Source organism: Delphinapterus leucas, chromosome 14 (assembly GCF_059928025.1).
Source record: "Delphinapterus leucas isolate spDelLeu-1000000601 "Yukka" chromosome 14, BTC_Dleu_Yukka2, whole genome shotgun sequence".
NCBI classification, from domain to species: domain Eukaryota; kingdom Metazoa; phylum Chordata; class Mammalia; order Artiodactyla; family Monodontidae; genus Delphinapterus; species Delphinapterus leucas.
Window position 1 is genome coordinate 31,711,590 of NC_143142.1, and position 15,442 is coordinate 31,727,031.

The following is a 15,442-nucleotide window of genomic DNA, read 5'->3' on the forward strand; positions in this document are numbered from 1 at the left end:
CTGTCTCTCTTCCGGGCAGGCTGTTCTCAGGAGGCCCAGGTCCCTGACCCACAGGACAAGGCCACCAAGCGTGTGTCCACTCAGCCTGTGCCACCAGAGGCAGAGTGTCAGGCTGACCTCTGCAGCCACCGTTGAGGCCGCCACCTCCAGCTTTGCTTTTTCCTGGAACGTTGCTGACTTCCTTCCATCTCCATGATGGACTCCCAAGCCCCCTTCACATTCAGGAGGGAAAGGAAGGAATGGTATTTACTGCCCCCTCTGTTCCCATGTGAACAAACTGCACTGCATTTGGGGGAAAAGCCCAATGTAATTTCAAAGACTGAGATGTTCCTGGGTGAAAACCGATGGCTCCGGCTGACCGGTGGTCAGGAGTCGGGGGATGGGAAAGCCGCTCTTTGCATTTCCCAGGTCCTAGAATGGCCGGTAACTGCATTTTGCAGCGGGTTTATCTCATTCTTGGGGCTCAGCTGTCACCCGGCACCTACAGGTGGGGGAAAGCAGTGAAGATCCCCACAAAGGACATTGGGTGACCTGCCTGGCTGTGCTTTTGAAGTCGTTCCAACTCACCTCCCACAAAACCTAGCAAAATCTTCCCAGAACCCTTGGTGAAATTGAACTTTGGGAGCAATTCTACAGGGAGATCCATGGAGACTAAGGACGGAAACCAGCCTCTTACTTTCCAGTTTTGATTCTTAATGTAGCGCAACACGTATCCTTTGAGATAATCCCCCTAGCATCCTGAGACGGAACTAGTGGCTCATGGACCATGGGACAGCTTATCGTGGGCTCTTTTTTTTTTTTTTTTTGGCGGTACGCGGGCCTCTCACTGTTGTGGCCTCTCCCGCTGCGGAGCACCGGCTCCGGACACGCAGGCTCAGCGGCCATGGCTCACGGGCCCAGCCGCTCCGCGGCATGTGGGATCTTCCCGGACCGGGGCACGAACCCGTGTCCCCTGCATCGGCAGGCGGACTCTCAACCACTGCGCCACCAGGGCAGCCCCGTGGGCTCTTTTTGAGGTAACTTTTCTAGTTGTTGAGAAACAGAACTCCTTCTGAAGGAGCTTTAAATACCCCTTTCCCACCTTCAGGTAAACGGGTCCTGGTTCCCCTGTACTTCTGTGATGGGCCCGTCTCTCTGCCCTTCCTTCCTTGTTCATCATCTTTCTCACCCTGGCTTTTCCTCAGGGTCCACCTGAAGAATCTGAGCTTGCTTCCGAAGTGAGCCTTCCTTGATTTCCTGAGACACGAAGCTTAAGAATTTTAAGGAAAAAAACCTACTTGATCTAAATTTGCCATTACAAGTAGCCAGTCCCTCCTGCCCTCAATAAAAGGAAAAAGCAAGAAGAAAAGAAAGGGGGGGAAAGAGACTGGATTCTGACGTGTTTATCCCGCACTTCTATTGACAGCAGCAAATTTAAAGAGAAACAAACCTATTTTATTCCACACTTCTCTTCTCACTCATGAAGCTATTTCCTTTTGTCTGTTAATTTTGTATACTGGTCCTAAACCGAGGCAATAATAGTAAAACAGCCACTAAAATCAAATAGAAATGACATTTCAAGATCATTGCCCGTAAGAGATTTACCTAAAATGTGTATCCCACAGATCCTACGTGCCAAGTGAACGTCCAAGCCCCAAACTTCTCTTGTTCTGCCAAGTGTTTGTTGCTACTTCACACGATTATCAATTGATTAGTTAATTCCGTGATCCATACTCTGTAAAACCAGAAGGGAGTCATAGCTGCATTTAGTAATTAGACTTCTAGTAAATAGTTATTTCTTTATTCTTGAGTAATAAACGTTAGCTCAAACGATCATTTTGAATCTTATTGTCTAATAACGTCCTAAGAGATAACGCTGACAGAGCACAGATTCACCACTTTTATAGGGATAACTGAGCAATGTTACTTACCAAATAGACTGAACTCTTTTTTAAAAGTTTAATTTGACTGTTAAAACTAAACCTCTTTTGCCTGTGAAAAGGTTTTTCCCATCGGGTAAGAGAAAACAATTCTCCATTCACTGTTTCATTATGGCCTTGGAAGCAGGTAAGTGCTTGTGTGGAGAATTTCCAGCCAGGGGTCCCGTGTGGTATCTGGGCCCCTGCAGCTTATGCAGCTGAGCTTTCTGTGGAGAAGAAACACTTTGCTTCCCTGAGCACGTCTGAAGCTGGCCCCTGATATTGGAGAATTACGCTCTGTGTATTTTTCTTATCTCTGTGCCTGAGGGGGTTTTAATATATTTAAGGTTGAGGCCCACATGAAAATTCCTGTCTGGATTCCTGTGTAGAAAGCGGTGTTTGGTGTATGTGTGCTTTATTTATGTGGCACTGTTTATGTGCATTCCAGTGATCATTAACAAAGGCCTCTTGGTAGAAAACCCTGATGAAAGTGGATTTGAAAGTGGCTGTATCAGCTGCAGGTTTGGCAAGACCTCAGTGACTCTGCATTTAGTGAAAGCCCTGCATCATCACTTTGTGTTCAGCCAACCTTATATGGAGAGAAAAGGCACTTTAGTCAACCATGCTAAAAAGCAGCAACGGAAATATCACGGATTTCATTTGGGCAAAGGTTTAAAATTCTATATATTAACAGAGAATTCCTTACTTTTTCTATAGGGGGTGTTAAGACTGGTCTGTCAACACACAATTGGTGAATTAGACTAGCTTGTGTTCATTTGCTTAGGGCCGCCGTAGCACATACCGAAACCTGGGGGCTTAAACAACAGAAATTTATTAGCAAACAGTTCTGGAAGCTGGAAGTCCAAGAGCAAGGTGTTGGCAGGGTTGATTCCTTCTGAGACCTTGCCCGTTGGCTTGCAGATGGCCATTTTCTCACTGTATCCTCACAGGGTTGCCCCTACGTCTGGGTCCTAATCTTCTCTTCTTAAAAGGACACCAGTCAGATGAGATTAGGGCTCACCCATTTGACCTCATTTGACCTTGATTATCTCTTTAAAGACCCTCTCTCCAGATACAGTCACATTCTGAGGTACTAAGGGTTAGGACTTCAGCCTGTGAATTTTGGGGAGACATAAGTCAGCCAATAACGTGACTTAAGTGAAAACAAATAGTGTTTAGATATTTCATAGCTTCCTCTTCCTCTTTTGCAGATTTATATTTCATAGTCCCTTTCTTGGCTTGTTTCCTAGTCTCCAATTTGGGGACCTAGAGAACTAGTGAGACACTGTGAGAACAACGCCCAGCTTCATAGCTGAAGGCCTTGATCCTTGGAGGGATGGTCCTGAAGTTTTCCCATTATGGTTGTTCTTCCACTGGGTTACGTTTTGTTACATGTGACTAAGCTGTCCGTCTAAAAGCTGACAAGGGTTTGATGAAAGTACAAGAACATGGTATTGAAATAATTGCTACTGGTTGAGGTCAGTGGTTTGGAAAACCAGATTGGTACCCACCAGCTGCTCAGCTGGGAGTTTCATTCTTTTTCCTTGCAATCTGTAGAAGTGTGGTTTACATATTAGTACATGTGAGATCCTGGGAAGATTATGTAACCTTTCTGTGCCTCGGTTTCCTCATCTGTAAAGTAGGGGAAGTGACAGTACATATTTCATAAGAAGAACGTAGTTGGAAGGGTCTGAAGACTAGTAATTCTAATAAAGGACTTAGCATTGTCCTTGGCCACAGCGGACGCTACGTAGCATTAGTTTTTGTTCCTTGCACACTCTCCATCCCCTCCCCCCCACACATCCTGGGCCGTCACAACAGAAACTGCAGAGTTAACAGAAACAATTGCCACGGTGCCTGTTTAGACATGAACCCAGCGCCCAAGTGAATGTAGGAGTCTTTTTCTGGGGTTACAAAAAGAAAATTCAATGACCTTAGTGTGTGTGGACATTTGGGGGTTGTCTAGTGGATGCTAAGGACTCTGGAGTGAGACCCCTGGTTTCTCACTGGGACCTGCAACTCTCAGTAGTTTGTCTTTTAACCTCTCTAAGCATCAGTTTCCAAATATGTAAAATGGGAACCACAATGACTTGAAACTCATGGGGTTGTTTGGAGTTAAATGGGATGATATACATGAAGTTCTTAGCACACAGGAGGTGAACCTGTTGGTTCTGTCCATTTTCAAATGTGAAATTGGAAAACAGAAGGTAAATGCAGTCAGTCCATTTGTAAATGACCTTGATTTCCGTCCCTCTCAAATGGGCTGCCTGATCATGCCATCTCACTTGGCACCTGCAATTTGTGAAGTCTATTTTAACATATTCCACAGTGGTCCACATGCTCATAGACGTCTCCTTTTATGGTGAAAATACTTGCAAGGCAATTGGACAGTGATGAGTAAAGAAGAGGGTGTCCTCCCTCCAGTTAGCTTGGGCATCAGTATGAAAACCAAACGGAAAGCTGCTTAGGCCGTTTTCCATCATGGTGTTCTGGGACAGTCCTGGAACTTTGCAAAGGTGAAACTAACCTCCCCCAAGCTGCATTAAAAAAAACTCTGATGTTCTTCAGGACTAGCTCTAGAGGAGACAGTAAGATTAATTGCCAGGTATTTCTGAGAAGTGTTTGGTTTTCCAGTAATATTAAAAAATAGTAGACTTTAAAAATATAAATTATGGAATATATGAATTACAAAATTGGGAAAAAAGGTTTTTTTTTTAAATAAACTCACAATAAGAAAAAAATGTAATTATGTTCATAGGAGAATGTTCTGGAGATATTTATGCTAGGACAAAATGGCCTTTGCATTATTTTAATTTTTTAAAAAGTGGTTTAGGGCTTCCCTGGTGGCGCAGTGGTTGAGAGTCCGCCTGCCGATGCAGGGGACACGGGTTCGTGCCCCGGCCCTGGAAGATCCCACATGCCGCGGAGCGGCTGGGCCCGTGAGCCATGGCCGCTGAGCCTGCGCGTCCGGAGCCTGTGCTCCGCAACGGGAGAGGCCACAACAGTGAGAGGCCGCGTACCGCAAAAAAAAAAAAAAAAAGTGGTTTAAATCGATGAAGACGGTTCTAGATTTTTAAACATTGGACATTCAGCTCCAGATATAAACTTTCATAACAGATACACAGTTCCTGATTTTCCTATTAAAATCTGAGAACATTATTTTGCTTTAAATGTGCTTTAGAAACAGTGATTGTGTTCTAGAGGAAAATTGCACATGAACATGGGTACTCAACATTTCACACTTACACCATTTATAGACTAAATTTTATTGGGAGACATTTCTTGTAGGTGAACAGAGTTATTATAATGAGGTAAAACCATCCTTTGCAGGGAATAATTCAGTAGATAAATGTGAAATATTGTGGCTTCAGCTGGGTTAATTTTAAGGGGCTCTTGTGTTGCTAGAATTGGTGACGGCTAAGATGGGGAGAAGCTTAAAACCAAAAATAAAAAACAACAAGCCTCGAGGCAATATAGTTGGAATCATCCTGTATATAGCCTTTTCAGATTGGCTTCTTTCACTTAGCAATATGCATTTAAGTTTACTCTATGTCTTTTTGTGGATTAAGAGTTCATTTTTTAAATCGCTGAATAATATTCTGTTGTATGGTTGTGTCACACTTCCTTTATCCATTCACCTATGGAAATTTTCAACTCCTTTGGGTAAATACCAAGGAGTATGATTGCTGGATTGTATGGTAAGACTGTGTTTAATTTTTAAGAGAAAGCCAAACTGTCTTCCCAAGTGGCTGTACCATTTTGCATTCCCACCAGCAACGATTGAGAGTTCCTGTTGCTCCACATCTTCACCAACATCTGGTGTTGTCAGTGTTGTGGATTTTAACCATCGTGATAAGTGTGTAACGGGCTGACTTTTTTTCTCATATTCCGATGTGTTATCTCCAAATCACTATATGAGAAATACATTTAACACGACTACTAATGAAACATAATACAACTATTATCATTCAGAATCCTGATGAGAAAGACATTGGAAACAAGAAAACAAGCACTTATGTCAATATTAACAGTGTTAATAACAACAATAATAATACAAATTTATTTGTGAGTATTTTTTGAGTTTATTTTGAAGACAAATGCCACCAGGAAAACATTTACAAGATACATTTCTGATTAACACTTATGAGCAGTTAGCCTCAAGAGCAGTGAGAGACACTGGCCATCATCGGGTGGCAACGCTCTCAAGAGGCACTTTGGTTTTTGAGCACTTGTTACTGATTTTCGATTGACAGTTTTCAATGTCTTTGTTCCAGGTCTTTCAAGTCGCTTATGTCATCATCAAAGCTGCTAATGCCCCTCGGCCTGGAAACTGGATTTTGGAGCATTCTCTGGATGGCATGGAGTTCAGCCCCTGGCAGTACTATGCAGTTAGTGACACGGAATGTTTGACTCATTACAATATCACTCCAAGACGGGGGCCGCCCACTTACAGGGCAGATGACGAAGTGATCTGCACCTCCTATTACTCCAGGCTGGTGCCACTTGAGCACGGAGAGGTATGGCGCCCCCTGCTGGCCAGGAGGTCTGTTTTTTCATCAGTGTCACCTCCAGTGACAACCTAGCCATCACAGAGCCAACAGGAAACACTCAAAATAGAGCTCTCCTGGTACAGATCACAGAGATCTTTAACTGTCCAGCTGCTGTAGTTAAGGTGCCATTGACTGGTGTCTACTGATGATTAACGTCACCACTGACACATTTTACTTTATTGATTTCTTCCCTTCAGGGAGATCCCTCAACCTTCACTGTGCTGTGATCTAATAACTCCATCAGATCATTCTCAGAGCATCTTTCTCATGACGCCAAGGCAACAAGATTTGTTAAAATATTAAAGAGAGCGAAAATGCTTCTAAAATATAGAGCTCTCAGTTTTCTCTGGGAAGTTCTACCTGTCCCTGGAGGTGTTGAGGGTTGGAGATGGTTCATGAAATATTCCAGCTCCGTGCTCTCCATGCCCGGACTGCACACACATCCTTAAGTCAGAGTGTAATCAAAAACAAGCCATGCCTTGGTAGCATGCCTTGATGAGCTAAAACTACAAAAATCCTGCAAGTGCTTTTCACAGCAGGAACTCTGCAGCAAGCCCTGCATTGTTTCAAGAGCAGAGATGAGAAAATGGGAGTTACAAAGCTTTCTGGTGCTTTCCCCCACTCTCCCCAGTCTATTCATGACATTTAGAATCTGTTTCAGAGAAGCCTGTGGATACACGTTAAAATGCCCTCACCTCGCTGGGAGAAGTGGTCCTGTTTAAAAGTTTCCCGCAATCTCTGAGACGCTGGAACGAATAACTTCAATAAACTGAACTTGGGCTGTGATCATGCTGTTCACAAGTGTCAATGAATATTAGACAGATTTCTATAAGAACCCCATTGTTTGGTTTGATTTTAGATAGTATCTGTAAAGATTATGTCCTGAATGTAAACAATCAGGGCTATTTTTTGCATGCTTAAAATTGATATTTGTTTATTTTGATGTCATTATCTCTAGATTCATACATCGCTAATCAATGGCAGACCAAGCTCTGATGATCTTTCACCCAAGTTGTTGGAATTTACTTCTGCACGATACATCCGCCTGCGCTTACAGCGCATTCGAACCCTCAATGCCGATCTTATGACCCTCAGCCACCGGGACCCTAAAGACCTCGACCCTATTGTCACAAGACGAGTGAGTGTGGCAGGGCTCCTGACCGCTGAAAAGTTTATGTTGTTTCAGGGAAATAGACTTTTCCTCCCAGGTTGGCCTTTTTTTCTTATTTTTGTTGAAGATCGTTAGTTATGCTTTGTTAAAAATGCCACCTTTAAACGAGGTTATGGTTCTGACGTGGTGCCCTCAGGTCCCCCGTCCCCACCCATCCCATAACGCCATCATGCAGCAGATGTAGTGGTCATTTCTTCACGTTCTAATCTGGCTCTACATCTGATCAAGCAAGTGAGAATGGCTGGGGTTTTTTCCCACTTAGAAGAAAATTTTAAAGTTTGAGATATAAGCTACATCCAGGAAAACGTACATATTTTCAGTGTATAGTAAACGTATAAGGCTTGTGGCGACAAACATTTCCAAATCCCTTGGATAAAGTAGGAGTGGGATTACTTAGTTACAGGATAGCTATGTGTTTAATTTTTAGGAATTTTCTAAGCCTTGTCAGAAGCAGCTGTGTTGTTTTACAGACCAGCAGTGTGTGAGGGCTCTGGGTATACCGCACACTCTCACACATTGGGGCGTCGGTCACTGTCACCTCAGCCGTGCTGATGTGCATGCGGTGGCATCTCCTCGGGGTATTAATTTGTATTTCCCTGATGACTGATGTTGAGCGTGTCCTTATTTGTATCTGATGACATTTCTATCCATTTTTAAATTGGGTTATCCATCTCCTTATTCCTGAGTTATAAAAGATCTCTATATATGCTATGTAGAAATCCTTTGTCAGATGTGTCTATACTGCAAATCCCTTCTCTCTGCCCTGGTTTGTCTCTTGCTTATCTGCTTTTCCTAACTATGACTTCTGAGGAGTAGATGGTTTAATTTCGATAAAGTCCAGTTTATCGTTTTTCTTTTATAGTTAGTGCTTTCTATTCCTTTCTGAAAAATATTTGCTTATCGCAAGTTTACAAAAATATTTCCCAATGCTTTCTTGTAATAACTTTATAGTTTCAGCTTTCACATCTATTATCCTTTTCTTGTTAATTTTTGTATTTGGTGTGAGGTAGAGGCGAAGGCTGTTTTTTCCCCATGTGTATATACAATTGTTCCAGCACCATGTGTTGAAAATACTTTCCTTTCTCCCTTTAAATTGTTTTGGTGCCCTGTTGAAAATTACTTGACCGTATTATTGTGGGTGCGTTTCTGGACTCTATACTGTCCCAATGATCTGTTTGTCTATCCTTATGCCAATAACAGTCTTTCTTGATTACTGCAGTAAATCTTGAAGTCAGGTACCATAATAGTCCAACTCAGTCCTTTTTCAAGATTGGTTAGGCTGTTCCAAGTTCATTGTGTTTCCTTATAAATTTTAGAATCAGTTTGTCAATTAATACCAAAAAGAAAGAAAGAAAGAAAGAAGAAAAGAAAGAAGGAAAGAAAGTAGGAAAGAAATAAAGAAAGAAGGGAAGAAAGAAATCCTGCTAAGACTTTCATTGGGATTCCATTGATTCCGTAGATCAATTTAGGAGGAATTTTGGAAGACATTTTGACAATATTGGATCATCTAGTCCATGAATGTGCTATACCTCCCCACTTATCTCTGTCTTCTTAAGTTCCTCTTGGCAATGATCTATTATTTGTTTGTCAATCTTTTGTTCAGTTTATTTTTAAGTATTTCATGTTTTTTAATATTAGTGTTAATAATTTGCTTTCTAACATTTATTTTCCATTTGTTCATTGCTAGTATATAGAAGTACAATTCATTTTTGTTGATTGAGACATTGCCAAATTCACATATTCTAGTAGTTTTTGATAGATTTTCTATGTACACAATCATGTCATCTACAGATAATGACAGTTTAGTCTTACTGTGCACTCTGTTTGCTTTTGACTTCTTTTTTCTTGCATTATTGAACTGGCTGGCACCTCCCGTAGAATGTTGAATAGAAATGGTAAGAGCAGATTTCAAGAGGAAAGCACTTAATCTTTCACTGTTAGCTCTAGGTTTTCCATAGACACGCCTTCATTAGACTGAAGAAGTTCTCTTCTACTTCTGGTTTGCTGAGTTGTTTTTTAATTGATGGTGTTGCCTTCTGTAAAATGCTTTTTGTGCATCTAATGAAATGATCATATGATTTTTCTCCTTTATTCTGTTAATGTGGTGATTCACATTTATTGATTTTTTGTGTGTTAAATTAACTCTGCACCCATGGGATAAATCCTAATTGGTCATGAGTTATTCCTTTTTATATAGGGCTGTATTCAATTTAGGAATATTTTTAGGGTTTTCAGTAACATGGCCTTTGAATATGACTGCCTTGGTTTAAGATGCAGCCAAGTTGAGAAATTCTTTTTAAACTTCTTTGGTTTCTGTTGATGAACTATTTTGAACATTGTTGTTTTTTTTTTTTAATTAATTAATTTATTTATGGCTGTGTTGGGTCTTCGTTTCTGTGCGAGGGCTTTCTCTAGTTGTGGCAAGCAGGGGCCACTCTTCATCACGGTGCGTGGGCCTCTCACTGTTCTGGCCTCTCTTGTTGCAGAGCACAGGCTCTAGACGCGCAGGCTTAGTAATTGTGGCTCATGGGCCCAGTTGCTCCGCGGCACGTGGGATCTTCCCAGACCAGGGCTCAAACCCGTGTCCCCTGCATCAGCAGGTGGACTCTCAACCACTGTGCCACCAGGGAAGCCCTGAACATTGTTTACATTAATTGAACATAAATATTTTATTTATATTTACTTGTGCATGAAATATAGTTTAAAATGCATATCTGTGTTTTTGATTACCAATAACAACCGAGATATTTGTTGGAGTGCCAACATTTTCTTCTCATTGAAATAGAAGAGGTTTTAATTTTTGCTTGTTACTTTCTTTTTCCTTAGTATTACTATTCAATAAAAGACATTTCTGTTGGAGGAATGTGTATTTGTTATGGCCATGCTAGTAGCTGCCCATGGGATGAAACTATAAAGGTGAGTTATAGTAATAAATTTTATTTATTTATTTAGGCTGTGTTGGGTCTTCGTTGCTGTGCGCAGGCTTTCTCTAGTTGCGGTGAGTGGGAGCTACTCTTCATTGCGGTGCGTGGGCTTCTCATTGTGGTGGCTTCTCGTTGTGGAGCACGGGCTCTAGGCCCACGGGCTTCAGTAGCTGTGGCACGTGGGCTCAGTAGTTTTGGCACACGGGCCCTAGAGCACAGGCTCAGTAGCTGTGGCGCACGGGCTTAGTTGCTCCACAGCATGTGGAATCTTCCCGGACCAGGGTTCAAACTCGTGTCCCCTGCATTGGCAGGTGGGTTCTTAACCACTGCGCCACCAGGGAAGCCCAAAGGTGAGTTATAGTATTTCACATTTTACTAAAAATTCAAAATAGCACTTGTAGCTATAATATTTGCATTGCACTTTTTTATTCAAGGCATGTGTTGAAAGTTATAAAATCAAGCCACAAAAAAAGATTTTCAGATAATTTAACTGGTTTAATTTTTTTAAACAATTTAATTTTGTGTTGGTAGGAGAATATGTTTCTAATTAAATTCTTTCCATAAATTTTTTTTTTGGAGGGGGGTTAAAAAAAAGGTAACGTAAAATTTACCATTTTAATCGTTTTTAAGTGTGCAATTCAGTGACCTTTTGAATTTTGAAGCTCTTCTCTATAAGATAGTCAAGTGAAAATCACGTGCAGTTAGAAATCATGTTTATACTTTTTTTTTCTTAACATCTTTATTGGGGTATAATTGCTTTACAATGGTGTGTTAGTTTCTGCTTTATAACAAAGTGAATAAGTTATACATATACATATGTTCCCATATCTCTTCCCTCTTGCATCTCCCTCCCTCCCACCCTCCCTATCCCACCCCTCCAGGCGGTCACAAAGCACTGAGCTGATCTCCCTGTGCTATGCGGCTGCTTCCCACTAGCTATCTACCTTACGTTTGGTAGTGTATATATGTCCATGCCTCTCTCTCGCTTTGTCACAGCTCACCCTTCCCCCTCCCCATATCCTCAAGTCCGTTCTCCAGTAGGTCTGTGTCTTTATTCCTGTCTTACCCCTAGGTTCTTCATGACATTATTTTTTTCTTAAATTCCATATATATGTGTTAGCATACGGTATTTGTCTTGCTCTTTCTGACTTACTTCACTCTGTATGACAGACTCTAGGTCTATCCACCTCATTACAAATAGCTCAATTTCGTTTCTTTTTATGGCTGAGTAATATTCCATTGTATATATGTGCCATATCTTCTTTATCCATTCATCCGATGATGGGCACTTAGGTTGTTTCCATCTCTGGGCTATTGTAAATAGAGCTGCAGTGAACATTTTGCTACATGACTCCTTTTGAATTATGGTTTTCTCAGGGTATATGCCCAGTAGTGGGATTGCTGGGTCATATGGTAGTTCTATTTGTAGTTTTTTAAGGAACCTCCATACTGTTCTCCATAGTGGCTGTACCAATTTACATTTGCACCAACAGTGCAAGAGTGTTCCCTTTTCTCCACACCCTCTCCAGCACTTATTGTTTCTAGATTTTTTGATGATGGCCATTCTGACTGGTGTGAGATGATACCTCATTGTAGTTTTGATTTGCATTTCTCTAATGATTAATGATGTTGAGCATTGTTTCATGTGTTTGTTGGCAGTCTGTATATCTTCTTTGGAGAAATGTCTATTTAGGTCTTCTGCCCATTTTTGGATTGGGTTGTTTTTTTGTTATTGAGCTGCATGAGCTGCTTGTAAATTTTGGAAATTAATCCTTTGTCAGTTGCTTCATTTGCAAATATTTTCTCCCATTCTGAGGGTTGTCTTTTGGTCTTGTTTATGGTTTCCTTTGCTGTGCAGAAGCTTTGAAGTTTCATTAGGTCCCATTTGTTTTTTTGTTTTTTTTCCCATTTCCCTAGGAGGTGGGTCAAAAAGGATCTTGCTGTGATTTATGTCATAGCGTGTTCTGCCTATGTTTTCCTCTAAGAGTTTGATAGTGTCTGGCCTTACATTTAGGTCTTTAATCCATTTTGAGCTTATTTTTGTGTATGGTGTTAGGGAGTGATCTAATCTCATACTTTTACATGTACCTGTCCAGTTTTCACAGCGCCACTTATTGAAGAGGCTGTCCTTTCTCCACTGTATATTCCTGCCTCCTTTATCAAAGATAAGATGACCATATGTCCGTGGGTTTATCTCTGGGCCTTCTATCCTGTTCCATTGATCTATCTTTCTGTTTTTGTGCCAGTACCATACTGTCTTTTTTTTTTTTTTTTTTTTTTTACCATACTGTCTTGATTACTGTAGCTTTGTAGTATAGTCTGAAGTCAGGGAGCCTGATTCCTCCAGCTCTGTTTTTCTTTCTCAAGATTGCTTTGGCTAGTCAGGGTCTTTTGTGTTTCCATACAAATTGTGAATTTTTTTGTTCTAGTTCTGTGAAAAATGCCATTGGTAGTTTGATAGGGATTGCATTGAATCTATAGATTGCTTTGGGTAGTAGAGTCATTTTCACAATGTTGATTCTTCCAATCCGAGAACATGGTATATCTCTCCATCTATTTGTATCATCTTTAATTTCTTTCATCAGTGTCTTATAATTTTCTGCATACAGGTCTTTTGTCTCCTTAGGTAGGTTTATTCCTAGATATTTTATTCTTTTTGTTGCAGTGGTAAATGGGAGTGTTTTCTTGATTTCACTTTCAGATTTTTCATCATTAGTGTATAGGAATGCAAGAGATTTCTGTGCATTAATTTTGTATCCTTCAACTTTACCAAATTCATTGATTAGCTCTAGTAGTTTTCTGGTAGCATCTTTAGGATTCTCTATGTATAGTATCATGTCATCTGCAAACAGTGACAGCTTTACTTCTTCTTTTCCGATTTGGATTCCTTTTATTTCCTTTTCTTCTCTGATTGCTGTGGCTAAAACTTCCAAAACTATGTTGAATAAGAGTGGTGACAATGGGCAACCTTGTCTTGTTCCTGATCTTGGTGGAAATGCTTTCAGTTTTTCACCATTGAGGATGATGTTGGCTGTGGGTTTGTCATATATGGCCTTTATTATGTTGAGGAAAGTTCCCTCTATGTCTACTTTCTGCAGGGTTTTTATAATAAATGGGTGTTGAATTTTGTCAAAAGCTTTCTCTGCATCTACTGAGATGATCATATGGTTTTTCTCCTTCAATTTGTTAATATGGTTTATCACATTGATTGATTTGCCTATATTGAAGAATCCTTGCATTCCTGGAATAAACCCCACTTGATCATGGTGTATGATCCTTTTAATGTGCTGTTGGATTCAATTTGCTAGTATTTTATTGAGGATTTTTGCATCTATGTTCATCAGTGATATTGGCCTGTAGTTTTCTTTCTTTGTGACATCCTTGTCTGGTTTTGGTATCAAGGTGATGGTGGCCTCGTAGAATGAATTTGGGAGTGTTCCTCCCTCTGCTATATTTTGGAAGAGTTTGAGAAGGATAGGTGTTAGCTCTTCTCTAAATGTTTGATAGAATTCGCCTGTGAAGCCATCTGGCCTGGGCTTTTGTTTGTTGGGAAGATTTTAAATCACAGTTTCAATTTCATTACTTGTGATTGGTCTGTTCATATTTTCTGTTTCTTCCTGGTTCAGTCTTGGAAGTTTATACATTTATAAGCATCTGTCCATTTCTTTCAGGCTGTCCATTTTATTGGCATAGTGTTGCTTGTAGTAGTCTCTTAGGATGCTTTGTATTTCTGCGGTGTCTGTTGTAACTTCTCCTTTTTCATTTCTAATTTTATTGATTTGAGTCCTCTCCCTCTTTTTCTTGATTAGTCTGGCTAATGGTTTATCTATTTTATCTTCTCAAAGAACCAGCTTTTAGTTTTATTGATCTTTGCTATTGTTTCCTTCATTTATTTCTGATCTGATTTTTATGATTTCTTTCCTTGTCCTAACTTTGGGGTTTTTTGTTCTTTCTCTAATTGGTTTAGGTGCAAGGTTAGGTTGTTTGTTCGAGATGTTTCCTGTTTCTTAAGGTGGGCTTGTATTGGTATAAACTTCCCTCTTAGAACTGCTTTTGCTGCATCCCGTAGGTTTTGGGTCGTCGTGTCTTCATTGTCATTTGTTTCTAGGTATTTTTTGATTTCCTCTTTGATTTCTTCAGTGATCACTTCGTTATTAAGTAGTGTATTGTTTAGCCTCCATGTGTTTGTATTTTTTACAGATCTTTTCCTGTAATTGATATCTAGTCTCATGGCGTTGTGGTCGGAAAAGATACCTGATACAATTTAAATTTTCTTAAATTTACCAAGGCTTGATTTGTGACCCAAGATATGATCTATCCTGGAGAATGTTCCATGAGCACTTGAGAAAAGTGTGTATTCTGTTGTTTTTGGATGGAGTGTCCTATAAATATCAATTAAGTCCATCTTGTTTAATGTATCATTTAAAACTTGTGTTTCCTTATTTATTTTCCCTTTGGATGATCTGTCCATTGGTGAAAGTGGGGTGTTAAAGTCCCCTACTATGAATGTGTTACTGTCGATTTCCCCTTTTATGGCTGTTAGTATTTGCCTTATGTATTGAGGTGCTCCTATGTTGGGTGCATAAATATTTACAATTGTTATATCTTCTTCTTGGATTGATCCCTTGATCATTATGTAGTGTCCTTCTTTGTTTCTTGTAATAGAGTCTATTTAATGTCTATTTTGTCTGATATGAGAATTGCTACTCCAGCTTTCTTTTGGTTTCCATTTGCATGGAATGTCTTTTTCCATCCCCTTACTTTCAGTCTGTATGTGTCTCTAGGTCTGAAGTGGGTCTCTTGTAGACAGCATATATATAGGTCTTGTTTTTGTATCCATTCAGCCAATCTGTGTCTTTTGGTGGGAGCATTTAGTCCATTTACATTTAAGGTAATTAT

The 15,442-nt window shown here is 40.3% G+C and overlaps 1 protein-coding gene across 1 annotated transcript in view; it reads left to right on the top strand.

Annotated features, from left to right (window-relative positions):
• LAMA1 (laminin subunit alpha 1) overlaps positions 1 to 15,442 on the top strand; it is a 160,694-nt gene that overhangs the window by 48,308 nt on the left and 96,944 nt on the right. Inside the window, exons 4-6 of the mRNA XM_089894940.1 lie at positions 6,173 to 6,415; positions 7,407 to 7,586; positions 10,446 to 10,535. Of these exons, the coding sequence (XP_089751066.1) occupies positions 6,173 to 6,415; positions 7,407 to 7,586; positions 10,446 to 10,535 (513 nt within the window). The remainder of the gene's footprint in view (positions 1 to 6,172; positions 6,416 to 7,406; positions 7,587 to 10,445; positions 10,536 to 15,442) is intronic.